We start from the raw sequence: 17,173 nt of genomic DNA, 5'->3' as shown, positions 1-17,173 counted from the left end.
AAATACTGTGAGTGTATTAGTGTTTGCCAGTCATGTCTGAAAAAGCTGTAAGTGAAAGATTTACACCTATAGTTGGGTGCGATTCGGGGGTGAAGTCAAGGCGGTCCCCTGTTTATTGGACTGAATATCCCAAACTCGCCAACACTTCTGCTCTCACTAATGATGGAGCAACACCAGATGTATGCACCCGGTCTCCTGGGTGAATGTCCTGTCCTGTTTGACCCATCCCCCTCCCAAAACAACCGAAGTGTCCCTGTTCCTCTGGATAATCTCCAGAACTCACTTTGATCCATGTCAGGGTGACAGAGTGTTTGTTCTCCTGTGTATACAGTGGCTTGAGAAAGTTTACACCCCCAGGCTAAAGTTGATTCAAAAGAAGACTAAAAAAACAACTTTTGGAAATTGATCTTAATTTAAAAAAATAGGAAAATCCAACCTTTTAAGAACACCAGTTTTCTTTGTGAATTAATAATGTATTGTAAATAAATAAATATTTTTCCTTAAACAGGAGGCATGTGTATGCACCCCTATGTTAAATTCCAATAGAGGCAGGGACATTTTTATTATTAAAGGTCATTTATTTCATGGATCAAGATACTATGCATCCTGATTAAGTTCCCTTGGCCTTTAGAATTAAAATAACCCCCGTCATCACATACCCTTCACCATACCTAGAGATATGCATGGGGAACTTTCCATAAGATCATCTCTCAATGCAAATCAAACCAGCTATTAGGCTAACTGAAATAACACCATGCCAATCTCTAGGTATGGTGAAGGGTTAGTTTAATTGCAAAGGCCGAGGGATGCATAGTATCCTGACCCATGAAATAACTGGCCTTTAATAATAAAAATGTGCCCGCCTCTATGGGAATTGACCATAGGGGTGTGTATATTTATGCCCCCTGTATTTTAAGAAAGAATATTTATTAATGTACAGTACAATACATTATTCATTCATAAATAAAGTTGGTGTCCTTAAAGGGTTGGAAGGGTTTTCTCATTTAAGGCATTAAGATCAATTTCCAAAAGATGATTTTACATTCCTCTTTTTAATCAACTTTAGCCTGGGTGTGTATATTTTCTCAAGCCATTCTACAGTACGTACTGTATCTACTGTATCTTTAAGCTTTGTGTTTGTGTTTCCACCCTAGCTACAGGAAAGTGGTCTCTAACAACTGCACGGCTGGAGTGAGCATGGAGTACACAGCCAGGAGGCAGCAGTGTCCCGTCCAAGCACCCAAAGGTCTCCACCTGGTCACTAGTGAGGGCACGCTTAGCGCCACCCTAGGCACCAACGTCACCTTCCTGCTTTTTCTGGAGGAGGTGAGCAGTTTTCGGTACTCGTCGAAAAGTTTAATGAACTGTCACACCAAGTAAATATTGTATTATCTAGAGGTCAAGGTCAAACTTTATTTCTATAGCACATTTACAAACAGTCACTACTGCCACAAAGTGCTGTCAAACATAGATAGCTACATAAAATAAAAGCATTATGAATAACCAGAAAAACACATCTAAAACAGATTACGCCAAAAAAAGATAAGAACTTTGCTCAAATCAATACCAATAAAATGTCACAGCTCAGCTTATGTTAAAAGCCAGTGCAAAAAGATGAGTTTTTAAAAGTGATTTAAAACTCTCAATAGAGTAGCTGCTCTAATGTTGAGAGGTCAGGTCAGAGGTTGATTAGTCAACGAGTAAATGAATCGCTAATAAAGTATTTTGATAATATATTAATTGGTTTGAGTCCTTTTTAGGATAAAATGTCAAAGTTATTTGTTTCCGGCTTCTTTAATGTGAAAATCTTTTAGATTCTTTGTTCGTTGGCAGTGGTGGAGGAAGGACTCATATCCCTAGTACTAATACTACACTGCAAAAATACCCTGTTACAAGTAAAAGTCCTGCATTGGAAATGTTACTTAAGTACCATTTTTCTAAGTATCATCAGGAAAATGTACTTAAAGTTTTAAAAATAAGTACTTGGTGCAGAAAAATCCTCAAATTTTAGAAACTGTTGGGTTTAATCAGCTGTTTAATTGTCTAATTATTTCAGATGTACTGTACTTGTAGGCCCTTATAATGACATCAGATTTTATAAACTACTGTTTTGTGTGCAAAAATCCTAATGTGTTTCAGATTAATGTAGTGGAGTAAAAAGGAAAATATTTCCCTGCATGAAAAGAAAAGACTTGTACCTCAAATGCGTACTTAAGTATAGTACTTGAGTAAATGTCATTAGTTACATTCCACTACTTCTCCTCTGCGACAGTACACTGAATATCTTTTAGTTGTGGGCAAAACAAGAATACTGAGGATATCATCTTGGGCTTTGGAAAACACTGATCCAAAGTTTTTTCACCATTTTCTGACATTGTCCAGACCAAACACCTAATCAATTAATCGAGAAAGTAATCAACACATTAATCTACTGTGAAAAAAATCGGTAGTGGCAACCCTAATTACTTAAAGGGTAAAGTCTAAATGATCAGTATTTTCTACAAAGACCAACATTATAGTATAAGTAAATTTGTATCTGTAATTAATCTGCAATATTCCTCATGATCTGTCACATCAAAGCAGAAGTGACACATTATCACACCAGAAGCACTTTGTCACTTTCCCGCTAAGTGGAAAAAACAGGTGTTATTGTTAAATTGATGAAAATCCGCACGGGGTTTGGAATTGGAGTTAACTGATGCTGGCAGCTGGGCCTCCTGCTTCATCACATTCCAGAAAAGGTCCTCTGACTGGATTGTTTCTATGGAGACTAAAAAATTATGCTCAGCTCCGACTATGTTCTGTTCATACTCTCTTTACAAACACTCACTATATTAGCACACTAACATCGAAAATGCACTCTGTTGGTATCTAGCAGGACAACTTAGAGAGAGTGTCAAACTAGCTTCCCTCATAAGGCTAATGCTAATCATAATAACAACTTTTAATAGCACCTTTTATCCATTAAATGCAGCACAAAGTGCTTCAGGCCCTACCTACAGTAATGTAAATGTGAATGGTATTATGTATTCATGCTTCATACTCCCATTGAGAAGGTGCAGACCCACAAACTCGTACAAAAGATGGCTTCTCAGTAGTTGTCATACCATTTGCCTGGTCTGGTACCAAAACAGTGCCATGTATTCCATTTTTGTTTGCAAGTTTGTATGGGACTTCTGATCTACTCGTCCCTCTTTCACGCATCTGTCTCATGTTTTAATTCAACTCTATTTAATTTATCGTACTGAATCAGAATAACAGTTATATCAATGCACACAGATAGAGAAGGGGAGGAAAAACTCCCTTATAGGCAGAAACCTCGGACCCACCCACCCACCTAACATTCCTTCATGCTACATAGAAAATGAGCCATAAAGTTGTCACTCTGGTGATTTACTGTGCTTTAATGAAACATTCATTTGTTTCATTTTACTAATTCAGAGGCCGACTAGTTGAGGAACCATGGTTCAGAAAGAGGTCTATATTCAATTTATAGGTTACAGACTTTATTCTATATTAAATTTCACAGTAGAACATTAGTTTAATAATGTTAATTTGATTTTGGAATGTGTGGGTGTATATGTCGATCTTAAATGATATTTATGTTGAAATAAATACACCTGCACAAGCAGTTATGTATCTCATCGTCAGATGGACATAATGTGCAAAAATCTCACTCAAATGTTATTTTTGGCCAGTTTTGACAGCTCTACGTGTACTGGATTGATCAGATGAGATGAAAAAGCCAATCAGATGGATTGATAGCTGACACCGCCAAAAAGGCATGGACATTCACCATTGGCCCAATATGAACTGACAGTTGCCTCGGTGTGTCACGGCCTTTATTCTTTGTCACATTAATTTCTGCTTTGCCGTCATAACTACTGTCACTTTGTAACACACGTTATAATACTCGCATAGCTTCTAGCCTGGCACGCCCTCATACTCCGCTTCTGACTGGCTACTAGTCCTTACCTAGGTACTGTCGGGGCCCTCATACTCTGCTTCTGACTGGCTAGTAGTCTTTACCTAGGTACTGTCAGGGCCCTCACACTCTGCTTCTGACTGGCTAGTAGTCCTTATTTAGGTACTATCATGAGCATGAGCATGTGTGACTCCCAACAAAGATGGAACAGAAGTGCAATGCCTCACTCAACTAAAACAGAGAGCTCAACACAGGGTGAAAAGAGGAGCTGCATCAATGTGCAGTTCAACAAAAAGAAAAATTAAACCACATAAATCTATTTGGGTACAACCTCTAAATACAATTATGAACTGTAAAATTAGCATAGTATTAGCACTTTAAGATACAGTGAAATATAGCAACAAGAATGACTTTGAATGACACCAGCTGGACCCATTTATCTAAAGTACCATGTTACAGTAGGCTTCCAGATCCAGACTCTGCAACCCAGTGTTTTTTCCATCCATCCCAGAAGGTAACAACAAGCAAAGCTCTGACCTTTGCCGTGAAAGTGTCAAGCTCTAGGACGTAATTACACATATTTTTCCCCCAGGAAGAAGAAAGTTCTCTGTGCTTGTGGAGTGATAGCAGGTGAATCTGTGGTGTGTTTGTGTAGAACAGAGAGACTCAAACACAAGGCTCACAAAAAACAAATATGAGCTGAGAGGTGGGGGGAAGTGGGGAAGCAGACTCTGTAAACTCACGGCCAGCAGAACCTCCACCATAAAAGTTTGTCCTGTGCAGGGCGACGGGGCAAGGACAAGCATCACACTGGACTTCGGAGACGGGCACGCTCTCACCTACTCCAACGTGAGCTCTATTGAGGACGGCATCAAACACATCTACAAAGCTGTGGGAATCTACCGAGTGACTGCCACCGGGGAGAACAGCCTCGGCTCAGAGACCGTCATGCTCTACCTGCATGTAACATGTGAGATACTGAGGAGTTCTTTCAGACTTGTGTTTGCAAGTTTGCATATGTATTTATTTAGATAGGAGAATCTATGATTTCTGAACGTCTGCTTTTGACTCGTTCTGCTTTACATTTCTTTTTTTATCACATTCAGTGCAATCGTGGATGTCAGCTTGTACGCAGTGTAGCACATTCTGTGCTTTATCTCATCACAAAATATGCTCCCCTCCCATAACCACACAAACAAGTGAGATAGAACAAATCCCATCACACTTCCACTCAAGTCAGCTTATGCTTCACAGCCACTCAGCCTATACAGAAGCCACTGCTGCCTCATATGTAACGGGGCTGACCACCCCCGGTGTATTCAGGAGGTGACAGATGTAACGGAGCTGACTTATTGATCGGGGAGTGCCGTTGGCCCCGCCAATCTGTCAATCCTAGGTGCCAGTTGAACAAATATAGCCACCGCAGGCTCAGGGGTGCCATGAATGAAAAATATCACACAGATGGCAGCCAACGGTCCCAGTGCAGGACAGAATTCTGAGAAGAGGAAAAAAACTCACCCTCCCCACCCAGCAATAATCTCCCTGTCCCTCTTTTTTTTCTTCATTGAAAAAATAAGAAAGTTTATTTTCCTTTTGTTTTTGCACATTTGCAACACAGTGCATAGAGTTCACTTTGTGATGTATGTGTGTGCCTGAGTAGGTCAGCTGGAGTATATCCATCTCTCAGCTCCCTTTGTGGCGGTGAGGAATAAGGAAGTGAACCTGACTGCTGTTCTTTTGCCCAGCCAAGTGGGAACGGTCACCTACATCTGGTGGATTGGAAATAACACAGAGGTACACTCAAGACTTTCCCAGTTCTCTCTGCGCTTTTGCTTTTGTTACGCCCGTTTGCAGTTAAATAGGTTGCTGACTCTTCTGTTCCAAAATAATGATCATTTTGTTAAACTTAGTTTTGTTTGCGTCCAGGTTGCAAAAAAATGTGGCCTTGTTATAAGCATCAGGGCCTGCTGACGTACAGAGACACCAAGCAGCTTAATGACTGAAAGCCAGTCAAGTGTGTCTCTTATTCATTCTTACTCCAAACTCCAACTAAAGTCAGAAGCCAGTTGCCAGTCATCCCCACACACTTAAAATATCTTCTATCTATCCATGCAGATTCATTTTGTGCACACAATTTTGAGGATTCTGCTTTTAAAACTGAAGTTTTCCACCTAAATACAATGAAGATGGTTGGGAGATAAAAACTACACACTACAGCTTACAAATGGAGTTGATAGGATAAGTAACTGTTTGTCAAAAAAACACAAATTATAAATGAACAAAACATTACCATTATGTCTAAACATTGCTTAAGTTGTACAAACTAAACCTTCACATTTTTACTTACAGAAAAAAAAACATACTTCTAAAATGTTAGTTGCATTTTAGTGCAATGTGATTTCACAGCTAGTAGAGACTTTATTGAGACTAAAAGAAACAACCTCCATCCCTCTGGAGCCCTGTAGAGTGTGTACAAATGCTCCACTTCATAATTGTAGTTATGTAAATGTGTTTGTTCAACACCAACAGGGGCCTTCCACAAGGACAGCAAGTTATGTCAGCTGACCATAAACCGCGGGAATAATAAGCATCCTATTGCTATTTAAAGAACAAATGCAGATGTGATTAATGATAGAAAGGAGATGCTGGTGTCACGCAGGGAACTCTCTGCGGGCCCTGACACTTTATTCAGGACAGAATGTTGGCAAGCTCTCAACATATTCTAATTCACGTGCGCATGTGTGTGTGTGTGTGTGTGTGTGTGTGTGTGTGTGTGTGTGTGTGTGTGTGTGTTTGTATGTGTGTGTGTCATACCTGCCAACATTTGTTTTTCAAACTCCAGGAGATTTGCACTGTTAGGGTACACTTACAACTGTACAAAGTGTATTATTTTCATTGCAATGTAAATAAAAACATACAATTTTATTTGTACAAAACATCACAGAAACACTGCGCTGCAGGTAACACTGTGGTGGACACACATTTAACAATAACAAAATGTCATCATTCCGTGAGCATCAATAACTGTCTCTTTGGTAAACATCAGTATGTTTTGTAATTTTTTGTATTTATAGTGAGGAAAATAAGTATTTGAACACCCTGCTATTTTGCAAGTTCTCCTACTTAGAAATCATGGAGGGGTCTGAAATTTTCATCGTAGGTGCATGTCCACTGTGAGAGATATAATCTAAAAAAAAATCCAGAAATCACAATGTATGATTTTTTAACTATTTATTCGTATGATACAGCTGCAAATAAGTATTTGAACACCTGTCTATCAGTTAGAAATCTGACCCTCAAAGACCTGCTAGTATGCCTTCAAAATGTCCAACTCCACTTCATTTATTATCCTAAATTCGATGCACCTGTTTGAGGTTGTTAGCTGCATAAAGACACCTGTCTACCCCATACAATCAGTAAGAATCCAACTGCTAACATGGCCAAGACCAAAGAGCTGTCCAAAGACACTATAGACAAAATTGTACACCTCCACAAGGCTGGAAAGGGCTACGGGGAAATTGTCAAGCAGCTTGGGGAAAAAAGGTCCACTGTTGGAGCAATCATTAGAAAATGACAGAAGAAAAACATGACTTTCAGTCTCCCTCGGACTGGGGCTCTATGCAAGATCTTACCTTGTGGGGTCTCATTGATCCTAAGAAAGGGGAGAAATCAGCCCAGAACTACACGGGAGGAGCTGGTCAATGGCCTGAAAAGGGCTGTGACCACCGTTTCCAAGGTAACTGTTGGTAATACACTAAGACGTCATGGGTTGAAATTATGCATGACACGGAAGGTTCCCCTGCTTAAACCAGCAGATGTCCCAATAGAGAATCTTTGGAGGAACCTCAAACTCTGTTTCTCAGCAACAGCCCAGAAACCTTACTGATCTAGAGAAGATCTGTGTGGAGGAGTGGGCCAAAATCCCTTCTGCAGTGTGTCAAAACTGGTGAAAAACTACAGGAAACATTTGTCCTCTGGAACTGCAAACAAAGGCTACTGTAGGCTCTCAGGTGTTCAAATACTTATTTGCAGCTTTATCACACAAATAAATAGTGAAAAAATCATACATTGTGATTTCTGGATTTTTTTTTGGATTATGTCTGTCACAGTAAACATTCACCTACTATGACAATTTCAAACCCCTCCATGATTTCTAAGTCGGTGAACTTGCAAAATAGCAGGGTGTTCAAATACTTATTTTCCTCACTGTATGTGGTACATATATCTGCTCTCAGTACCCTCTTGGACGAAGCGTAGCCTACTTTGAAGCCCAACTGGTGTTTTATTTTGAAGGAAAAATTGCCTGTGTGCCCTCATGTGTCTCTTCTGCGCGATGGTGACGCTGTGTTTTAATATGCTGGGTAATGTCATGTTCCCGCCATGTGCTACATTAAAGTCAATGCGACACACCTTCAAAGAGCGTGGAGGTTGTTGATATGACTAGGTAAGATGCATGTGAATTGTTGCGCCCAACACTGTTTTTTAATAATATACTGTGTACAGTATATAATATAATTTACAGCTATATTTTAATTTCTTTCACCTGTCACTTTCATCGGCTTACTTTTTATTCTTAACTTTCCAACTGGGTTCTAGGTTGCCATGCTGAGGTGACAAACAGGTTCAACATTGTATATGGTGTGTGGATTGTGTGAATAGGATGCGTTTTATATGAGAACTGGCAACTGTTAATAAACTGGTAAAAAAACTGGCTAAAATATTGGGAGAAACCCATGAAAAACGGGAGTGTTGGCAGGTATGTTGCGTGTGTGTTTGTGTGAGTGAGTGAGTGAATGAGTGAGTGTGTGAGTGAGTCATTGTGTGAATATAGTACACACAGTTTAATTTTACATTTTTTTCCCTTTGTTCTTTAAAAACACAACAATAAACAAGAAATAAACTGTGAATACATATGTCAAGAATATAAAAGACCTGAAACTGTTTTTATTTTGTTCTTCCAATTTGTTTTCAAATAAAATGTTGGAAATACCTTCACAAATTATCATAATTACACAAATATGTATGTTTTTTTTTTTTATAGATTAGATTTAAAAATCAAGTTTAATACTGTAATAACATTTCTTAAGGAAGCTAAACAACATCCTTCGTTTAACATTAAAAAGACAACAACAAAAATAATTTCATGGGTTAGGGTTAGGATTAAAGCTACAAACTGTAATTATGGAAAATAAATGTATCTTTACAAGGAATATTAACATTTCTTCACTGTTTACAGTTTATGTGTGTGTGCACCAGGAGGCTCACCCCTCTGTAGTGAAAATAACAGCAGTGTGAGACCTGCCTTTGAAAAGGGTAACTCAGCGGCTCTCTCCCCTACCTTCTCTATCTGTCTCTCTCTTTCTCCCCCAGCAGCCAGTAGTCACCCTGGAGGGAAGTGTGGCGTGCACATTCTCCCAGGAAGGCATCAGTACAGTCACTTTACAGGTGTCCGCAGGGAATACTATCCTGCAGGACAGAAAAAGCATCGCTGTCCACGGTGAGCCCACTGCTTGACTCCATCTCGACTTTTTTCAGAATTCAGAATTCAAAAAGAAACAGATCTTAATGTAGTCATTATTAAAAGAGAGAGGATAATTCAACTTATACATCAACCTGGGTCTTATTGTTGTTGTTTTGGCTAGTTAATCTAGAGGTATTTATAATAATGCGAGACCACATTCTATGGGGTCAGCTACAAAGGGTTTTTGTTATGACAACGATTTCTTATGAATGGCATATAAATAATGTATGAAAGATCACCTATTATTAAATAATTCAGCAACCTTTATTAGATTGTACTTCCTGTATATTTAGGATTTTCACATCAAGGAACACTAAACTGACGCAAATTTGACGTCTGCTTTTAAAGGTTTTATTACAGAAACTTTTTCCCGCTCCTATTAAACCAACTCAAATCTAATCAGCACATGCAACTTGAATATATTAATTAAATAATTAATTAATAATATTGGTGATAAAGTGATTAATTAACTAATTGATTATTCTTTGTAGCTCTACACAAGCTGCAATGAAGTACAATTATCCTCAAATGAAGGGGCTAGTTTTCGGTCCACAAAAGGATAATTCATGTGTCATTAAATACATGTTTTACATGTTTCACCCTTGCAGAGTATTTCCACTCTCATCTGCTCGCCTTCTCATCAAACCTGGACGACCACAACCCTGACGTGGCAGAATGGAGGCTGGACGTGAGCCGGGTCATCAAGAAGTCTCTGATCAAGGTAAAGCCCTCTTAGGTCTTTACAAGGAAACCGTCCCTTTACTCTGGTATTTGGTATCTGGCGCTTTACTGGACCTCTGACGCTCTATCAGTGCAGTTTGACCTCCCACAGGCTTTTAGACGTGAATCTGACATTTATGATGATAAATGACAAGGCAAGAGCAGCGAGAGAGGGAAAATTACAGTTCAAGAGCATGCCGATTGCATTGGCTCACATGCACTATATAAGTTAATGGCCGTACTGACACAAGGTTGTGGATGTTGCGTACGGATGTTGTGCACAGAGCAAAAAGGACGATTGGAGTTGATTACTTTGTGACCTGTCAAAGTAAGACAAGATTGAAAACCCATGCATGTCATGGCACGTACAGATTTGGCCTCATTACCTTTGTTTTTTACAGCATCATCTGGATGTCAATACTTTTTCCTATTCCTATCAACAAGCAATCTTGGCCTTGCATCATATTTTCACACGTTTTGATCCTGCAAAATCTGAATTGATGCCAAAAATATACGCGGCTGTTCAGACTTCAGTGAACATGTCTGTTTTGCTATGTGTTACTGACATCATTTCGTCATGAAGGCAGAACCAAAAAAATAATAAAAAAATAAACCTTTCAGATGAAAATATGACATGATAGTAAAAAACATTCACAAGAGTCACTGCAGCAAAACCTTGCTGGAAGGCTCAGTGGAAACATTTGGTAATTTTTTTTTTACATTCCTAGTAGACTGTGTACAAGAGTGACATAGATGCAACATTTAGCTGCATGATGCTCTTAGTAAAGCGTCTGAGCAGGGCTGGAATGGGTTAAATAATGCATGGATGGATTATGAGATGATGAGCCCATGAGCACAGACACATAAAAGCCCTCAGATGCTGGGCTCAGTATTGGCAGATCCTAATATATGAGACGCAAAGGTGTCTTTAACCATTTTATGATATCATCTAATTCAGTCAGTGTTGCTGTGGGTTGACATGTAACCAATTTAAATCATTGTGTTTTCTGTTGTCTGATGTGCACATAGGTGTAATTTATGGAAGCGTGGGGGTCGATAGGGGGTGCTTTAGCCAACATTTTTGACACTTTTTTTGCTTTTTTCTTTGTTTTTTTCCACATTTTTTGTAGTTTCCTTCCGATAATTTGTCAGTTTTTTACAAAATCTCAATCCCTCGGCAATGTTGAACCCGGATGTTAAACCCTTGTGCTCATTGCTTGATTTGTTTTAGAACTTAAAGCTGCACAGGCCAACACTTTTTATATGAACTTGTATTTTTTTATTAATGCATAAAAAAGTGTAACACGAAAAGTGTCAATTATAGTCACAACAGTCACCACAGATTATTTCAATAACAGCCCACTGCATTTCCCCGCAAAAAACCAAAGAGCTTTTGAACTCCTTGTTTTCACACTGAGAAAACGAATGCTGAGCCACCGGGCCGTTACTACAGCGGTGAGGTAGTAAAACTAATTTAATTTAATATTTAGCTATAGAAAGCAGACATTGGGAGCCCAGATAGGTCAGTTGGTGTGTGCGCCCATATATACAGGGTTTACTCCTCGACGCAGTGGGCCAGGGTTTGACTCCGACCTGTTTAGTTCCACAATGCTTTGACATTCCTAGGGCAGAACTCCTTAGCTCACACAGACTTTTTTTCTTTTCATGGGGTGATGAAGGTAAATCTAAGAAAAAATGGCTTAAATCGCCCCTGTTTACAGACAAGTATTACTGTAAGCAGGCCCACCCGTTCTCACTCCCAACTCCAAATTCAATGAGCACCTTCAGCGTGTGTAAGGAATGTGACGTGAACGTGAATGTGACTTGACAGTTTTCCACACTTAGTGCTGCGAGCACATCCCATAGGAATAAACTTTTGAACTGCTTGCCCCTCTTGTTCCCCGACAGGCCACAGGGGTGCGAGAGGATCGGCTTCTGGTCACCGTCCTCCCAGGTTTACCCACAGCAGCAGAGTTTTTCCTTCTGCCTGACAAACAGCTGACTGAGGGGAAAGCAGAGAAAAGCTCTGCTCATTTAGATCAGGTGAGACACCGACTGCTGCTTCGTCTACTTCCTTTTTTCAAGCCCCGAGACAGTATTTGTGTAGGTGGATGGATTTCACCTCGTTATCCCCACTGTAATCCTACCATAACACCATGCACAAGTTTGAAACATGGTTTCCTTTTTTTCTCTTTTTGTGAGTCATAGGTTGATCCTTGTCTTTTTTTTCCCTTCCAACAGCAGCTTGTCCATTCCAGTAATTGCTCCCTGAGAAATAAATCCCAAATTTAAGTTCCTCCGTCCTCCACCAGATGCCAGTATGGCTCTATTGAAGCATGTCAAGGTCTTTCCATGAGTCTAATTCTAGAACACGCCTGAGGATTCTCTGCAATAGACTCATCAATAAGCCTGACAAGTATTAACAAGTTATCAGGGGAGAAGCTTTCAAACTCCCTCAAGTCACATCCTGTGGGGTGTTGAGGTGGGAGGAGGTGGGAGGGGGGGGAGTCTTGAGCCTTAAGAGCCAGACAAAGAAATTGTCATGGTTGATCAGTTCACTAAATCACCGGCGTATCAAGATGGACTAAATTAGCTCTGAGCCTCACGTAATAGATAATGACTGATGATAATGTTGGATCTGCTGTCCATGGGAAGAAATCCATGGCGTGTGTATAGTAGGAAACTGGGAAAGAAATCAATTTGATCCCCCCCTCACACACACACACACACACACACACACACACACACACACACACACACCTGGTTGATCTCCTGGAAAGATCCTCTCTTCTTCAAGGCAGCAATACATCCTCCTTCAAGGTTGGCATCTTAAAAGTGTGTTATAGATTTACTGACCCTGGTATACAGTGGGAAAAAGTAATTAGTCATAGCACGGTCTAAACTCAAACGCCTATGAAATATAAAGGGGAGAATGAAGCACTACAGAAATGACTCATATCACAATTCATTTGGCCAATGAGGCAGATGAGATAAATGAAGCCTCTGCAGAGGGGAAAAAACGGCATCTGCATCTGCAGAGAAAATGGCAGCTTTATTGAGTTTTATGTTTTCTCTATGCAGCTCCACATATGCTTGTTTAATGAGCGCACTTTACATCGAGAAATGTTATGGTATTGGATTATCATTTTAAAAAGAGGATCATTTCATTTTTAGATCGTGTTTAAGTGTTAAAGCCCTGGGATAGAGATGTGTAATTGCGTGAATGAAAGGATCTATGTGGGGAAATGGACTGACAGCGAATGAGATTGGACTCTGGCTTTCTGTAGTTTACCTTCAGGGTCAGAGCACTCTGCCCAATTTATATGAAAGTTGGATGTTATCAGTGCAGAAGGTTGCTTGCCAGTCTGGAAAGCATAGATCAAGTGAGGCTGTATCCTATGCATTATGCATCAAAGTAGAAAGGTCCCACAGACAAAGACTCTTACATAAGCAGGAAGGCTCAGATGGGGTTGTTGGTGGAGGCAGCGAGGTGTCTTTGGGTCATGGGCACTTAGAAATAATGCAGGGGTGGGGCTAGAAGGGGGAAATGGCTGTGACTCAGGCGGTAAGAGCAGCGTCTTTCCACAGTAGTTACATTCAGGGTGAGATTTTACGGGAGGAAGGCGTGGGATTTTCCCCCTTTCTGGGGTACATATCCCTGCCTCTGCTTGGCCAAGTGGCACTATATCCAAAGTATGGGAAAGGGGATTAAATTCTTGCATGTTTTGTCCTGTTTTGCATGATCGAAAAACACATAAACCTTGTCTCCCCTCTGTGTCCCAACAGCTCTCAGAGGTTTTACTCAACGCCTTAAATCAAAACCTTGTCCAGTTCACGTTGCGGCCAGGGGTCCAAGTCACCGTGTATGCAGCGCACTTATCAGCAGGTAAACAAACACAGCTGTTGTATGTTCAGAGCTTCCCAGGAGGGCTTTTGTACTTCATGTAATAAGTGGGACAGAACATAACGCATGCATAATATCAAGAGACCTAGATACATTAGACAGTCAGGTATATTACTATTATTTCTTGCTGCCCCCGTCAACTAATAACCCTGTGTCTGATTGGCTCCCACCATGTAGCTACACAGAGACATTCAGAGAGTGAGCATCGTTACAAGTATGTGTGCCTCTTCCTATTGTGGATGCTGCTACTGTCCTAAAGAGGCTTATAAGATAAAGAGTAAGAGAAGATCTATTATTTACATAGACTGAATAACTAGTGGACGAAGCATCCGTGACGTCACCCATTTGTTTGTGCACTGCAATTTTGAAGGGCATGACAATTTTTGATGGCGAGGATGACACAGCCAAGCCAGTGTTGTTTGTGGTAGAAATAATGCTGCGCAAAGCTAAATGCTAAAAAGGGACAGTTGCCCTTTGTTGACCCTTCTGAAGCGAGTCATCCACAGGAGATTTGTCGGCGGGTAGACACTGACCTCCGGGTACTGCTGCCATTTATCTGCATGTAGGGGCAGAACAGAAAATCGGCAAACTTTCCCTTAAGTTACCAGCTAACGCTAGCAAGAGCTAGCTACCTTGGTTGCCAAAACACCATAACACATTTTTAGGCAACCAAAATGTTTCAATCAACTTTTAAAGATGAAGTTAAAACTCACATTGAGAAGTTTAAGATTAAAACACACCAGCGCAAGTTTACGGTTGTTTTAATGGGCCATGGTCAGCATCGTTAGAATCTGATTGACCAATTGGTGTATAGCCACTTCTAAAGCATCCCCTGCGTCAATTTAAAAAAAAAAATGGGACCATGATGTACAAAATGAACATCATGCTATATTACGTAGACTTAAAACTAATGATTGAGACCATGTACTCATTATGAAAATGTTTATTGAGGTGATAAATCAAGTGAGAAGTAGCCTCATATCTTATAGAACTCTTTTTGGAGCCAGTGGAGGAAATATATTGCAGCTTAAAGGCACCTCCGCATCGTCTTATTTTTCCCGGCCCGGATGCTTCGTTCAGTGTTTTTACAGTCTATTATAATTTACATAGGTGTCAATCATCCTGTTAACAGCTCAATGCATGATTCATCTGGGTGGAAATACAGGTGGACATAGTGTTTTTTGTTGCTTTTACTCTGTGGCTCTTGTCTCCTTGTCTCCGCAGCGCCCCTAGTGGACACCAGTGAGAACCACAGTGGCTCTGCCATGCTAATGCTGTTATCAGTAGTGGTTGTGGGTTTAGCTGTATTTGTCATCTACAAATTCAAGAGGTAAAGTGTTCATGAAATGTCATGTCTATAATCGTCATGCTGTACGTGAAAGGTGTCAAAGCGTCCTGACAGCAAAGTAAACAAAAGCTGCCGCAAAGCTACAGATGGCTGCCTGTCAAAAGTATCCGCCGGCATACCCAGCGCTGCTCATTAGAGGATTGGCTTTGTGGTTTGTAATCTGTGGGAATCCTGTGGAGAATCCTTTGTCTGGTCATTCTTTGCAAAAGAAATGTCAGTCAGCCTTCAAAAATAAGCCCTTCAAACGTAGGCAGCTGACCTTTCTTAAATGTTAAATTATGTCCAAGGTGCAGTTTCAAGGCAAAAGTGCACAAAGGTTCAAGGAGATTTAAAGACAGAATCAAACTTCTGATTGACAGACCTTATCGCTTTGAGTGTTTGTGTAAATAGGGATTTACATGCAAATGCAAAATTCTATCATCAAAAGTTGAGTAAACAACAAATGGTGGTGCATAGCATATTAGTGTCCTTGCTATCTTTGCTTTAGTTAGGCGGCTGTTTTTTATCCCTTTGCCTCACTGTAAATCTTTCCTCAAGGAAGATCCCAGGCCTCAACGTCTATGCGCAGATGCAGAACGAAAAAGAACAAGAAATGATGAGTCCAGCTAATCCAACAGGGGCCACGGCCAGCTCACAGCGGGACTTGGTTCACTCTTTGGAGATTCTGGACACAGAATTTAACTCACGGCCCATAGGTAAATTTCCACTTTGGTTTGACTCTTATATGTGGCTGGCATTTTAATTTTCTCCATTGCCTATTTCATAGCATTGTGTGTTGTTTCATGAGACTCATCTTGTGCTTTTTGTTGTGTGTTCCTCAGAAGGGAAATGGTCCGGTCAAGGGGTGAAAGGCAGCTAAGCAAAAATAAGTATGAGGAAACGTAGCACGAGAAACTACATTTTTCTCCTCAGATACAGATGGTTGACAAATACATGAAAAATACAACATTAAGTGTCCGTGAAAGAGGACTTCAGCTAGGTTAAGATGTGGTCAAGGCCACAGCAATTGATTCATACAATGTTCCCATAATTATCAAAGCATTTAGTAAAACCCTGTGTGAAAACATCAGCATTTTTTATGTATTTAGGTTTTTCCTGTAATTCGTCACCCATCTGTATATTCTTATATCATATTTGGCCTAAGATGTCTGTTGGTACCCCAACTCTTCAATGTATAATTAGAGTCTTTTATTAAGGTTTTCAGTTTTAGTTGACTTATCTTTTCAAATAAGCGCACTTATCCATATTTTTACATTAACAGTGGCTCAAGTTACTGAGTAATGTGGAAAGCTGTAGTGTTAAACCCCAGAGACTTATTACCAACTCTGCAGTTTCCCCTAGCTCTGCACAGATTTTTAGCCTCTTTTAGCCTATTTTTGTTTTATTTCGACCTTGTTTCCTGCTGCAGCAGGCAGCTATTTTTAGTGGAGCAGCTTTGTCTTCCATGCTGCGTAATCCTGGGAGTAGCATTCAAACAAAGTTGCCAGCTAACTGGTAACTGTAGTGAGCTTATATGTCCCATATCAGGCTCATTTTCATGTTCATACTTGTATTTTGGGTATGCACTAGAACATGTTTACATGCTTTAATGTTTATATTTTTTTCCCAAACTGTTTGTCTGAATACACCTGTTTTACCCTCTGTCTGTAACGGTCTGTTTTAAAACCTGTCTTGCCTGTTCCCTAAGGCAAGGCAAGGCAGCTTTATTTGTATAGCACATTTCAGCAACAGGGCAATTCAAAGTGCTTTACACAA

General features: G+C 40.2%; 1 protein-coding gene across 5 annotated transcripts in view; it reads left to right on the top strand.

Annotated features, from left to right (window-relative positions):
• LOC117957731 (VPS10 domain-containing receptor SorCS1) overlaps positions 1–17,173 on the top strand; it is a 200,295-nt gene that overhangs the window by 182,019 nt on the left and 1,103 nt on the right. Inside the window, exons 18-27 of one of the 5 annotated variants that reach the window (XR_004659586.1) lie at positions 1,155–1,326; positions 4,709–4,895; positions 5,586–5,719; positions 9,296–9,422; positions 10,055–10,167; positions 12,075–12,209; positions 13,953–14,052; positions 14,248–14,347; positions 15,295–15,400; positions 15,960–16,105. Coding sequence is in view for 3 of the 5 variants with exons in the window: in XM_034893754.1 (XP_034749645.1) it covers positions 1,155–1,326; positions 4,709–4,895; positions 5,586–5,719; positions 9,296–9,422; positions 10,055–10,167; positions 12,075–12,209; positions 13,953–14,052; positions 15,295–15,400; positions 15,956–16,113; positions 16,240–16,277 (1,270 nt within the window). In the remaining 2 variants the exon portion in view is untranslated. Of the gene's footprint in view, positions 1–1,154; positions 1,327–4,708; positions 4,896–5,585; positions 5,720–9,295; positions 9,423–10,054; positions 10,168–12,074; positions 12,210–13,952; positions 14,053–14,247; positions 14,348–15,294; positions 15,401–15,955; positions 16,114–16,239; positions 16,288–17,173 lie in introns of those variants that run through there. The other 4 variants (XM_034893754.1, XR_004659585.1, XM_034893743.1 and 1 more) reach the window with 4 other exon arrangements.

Source organism: Etheostoma cragini, chromosome 2, assembly GCF_013103735.1.
Source record: "Etheostoma cragini isolate CJK2018 chromosome 2, CSU_Ecrag_1.0, whole genome shotgun sequence".
NCBI classification, from domain to species: Eukaryota; Metazoa; Chordata; class Actinopteri; order Perciformes; family Percidae; genus Etheostoma; species Etheostoma cragini.
Note: the sequence above shows the minus strand (reverse complement) of the source record. Positions and strands in the feature narration are given on the sequence as shown.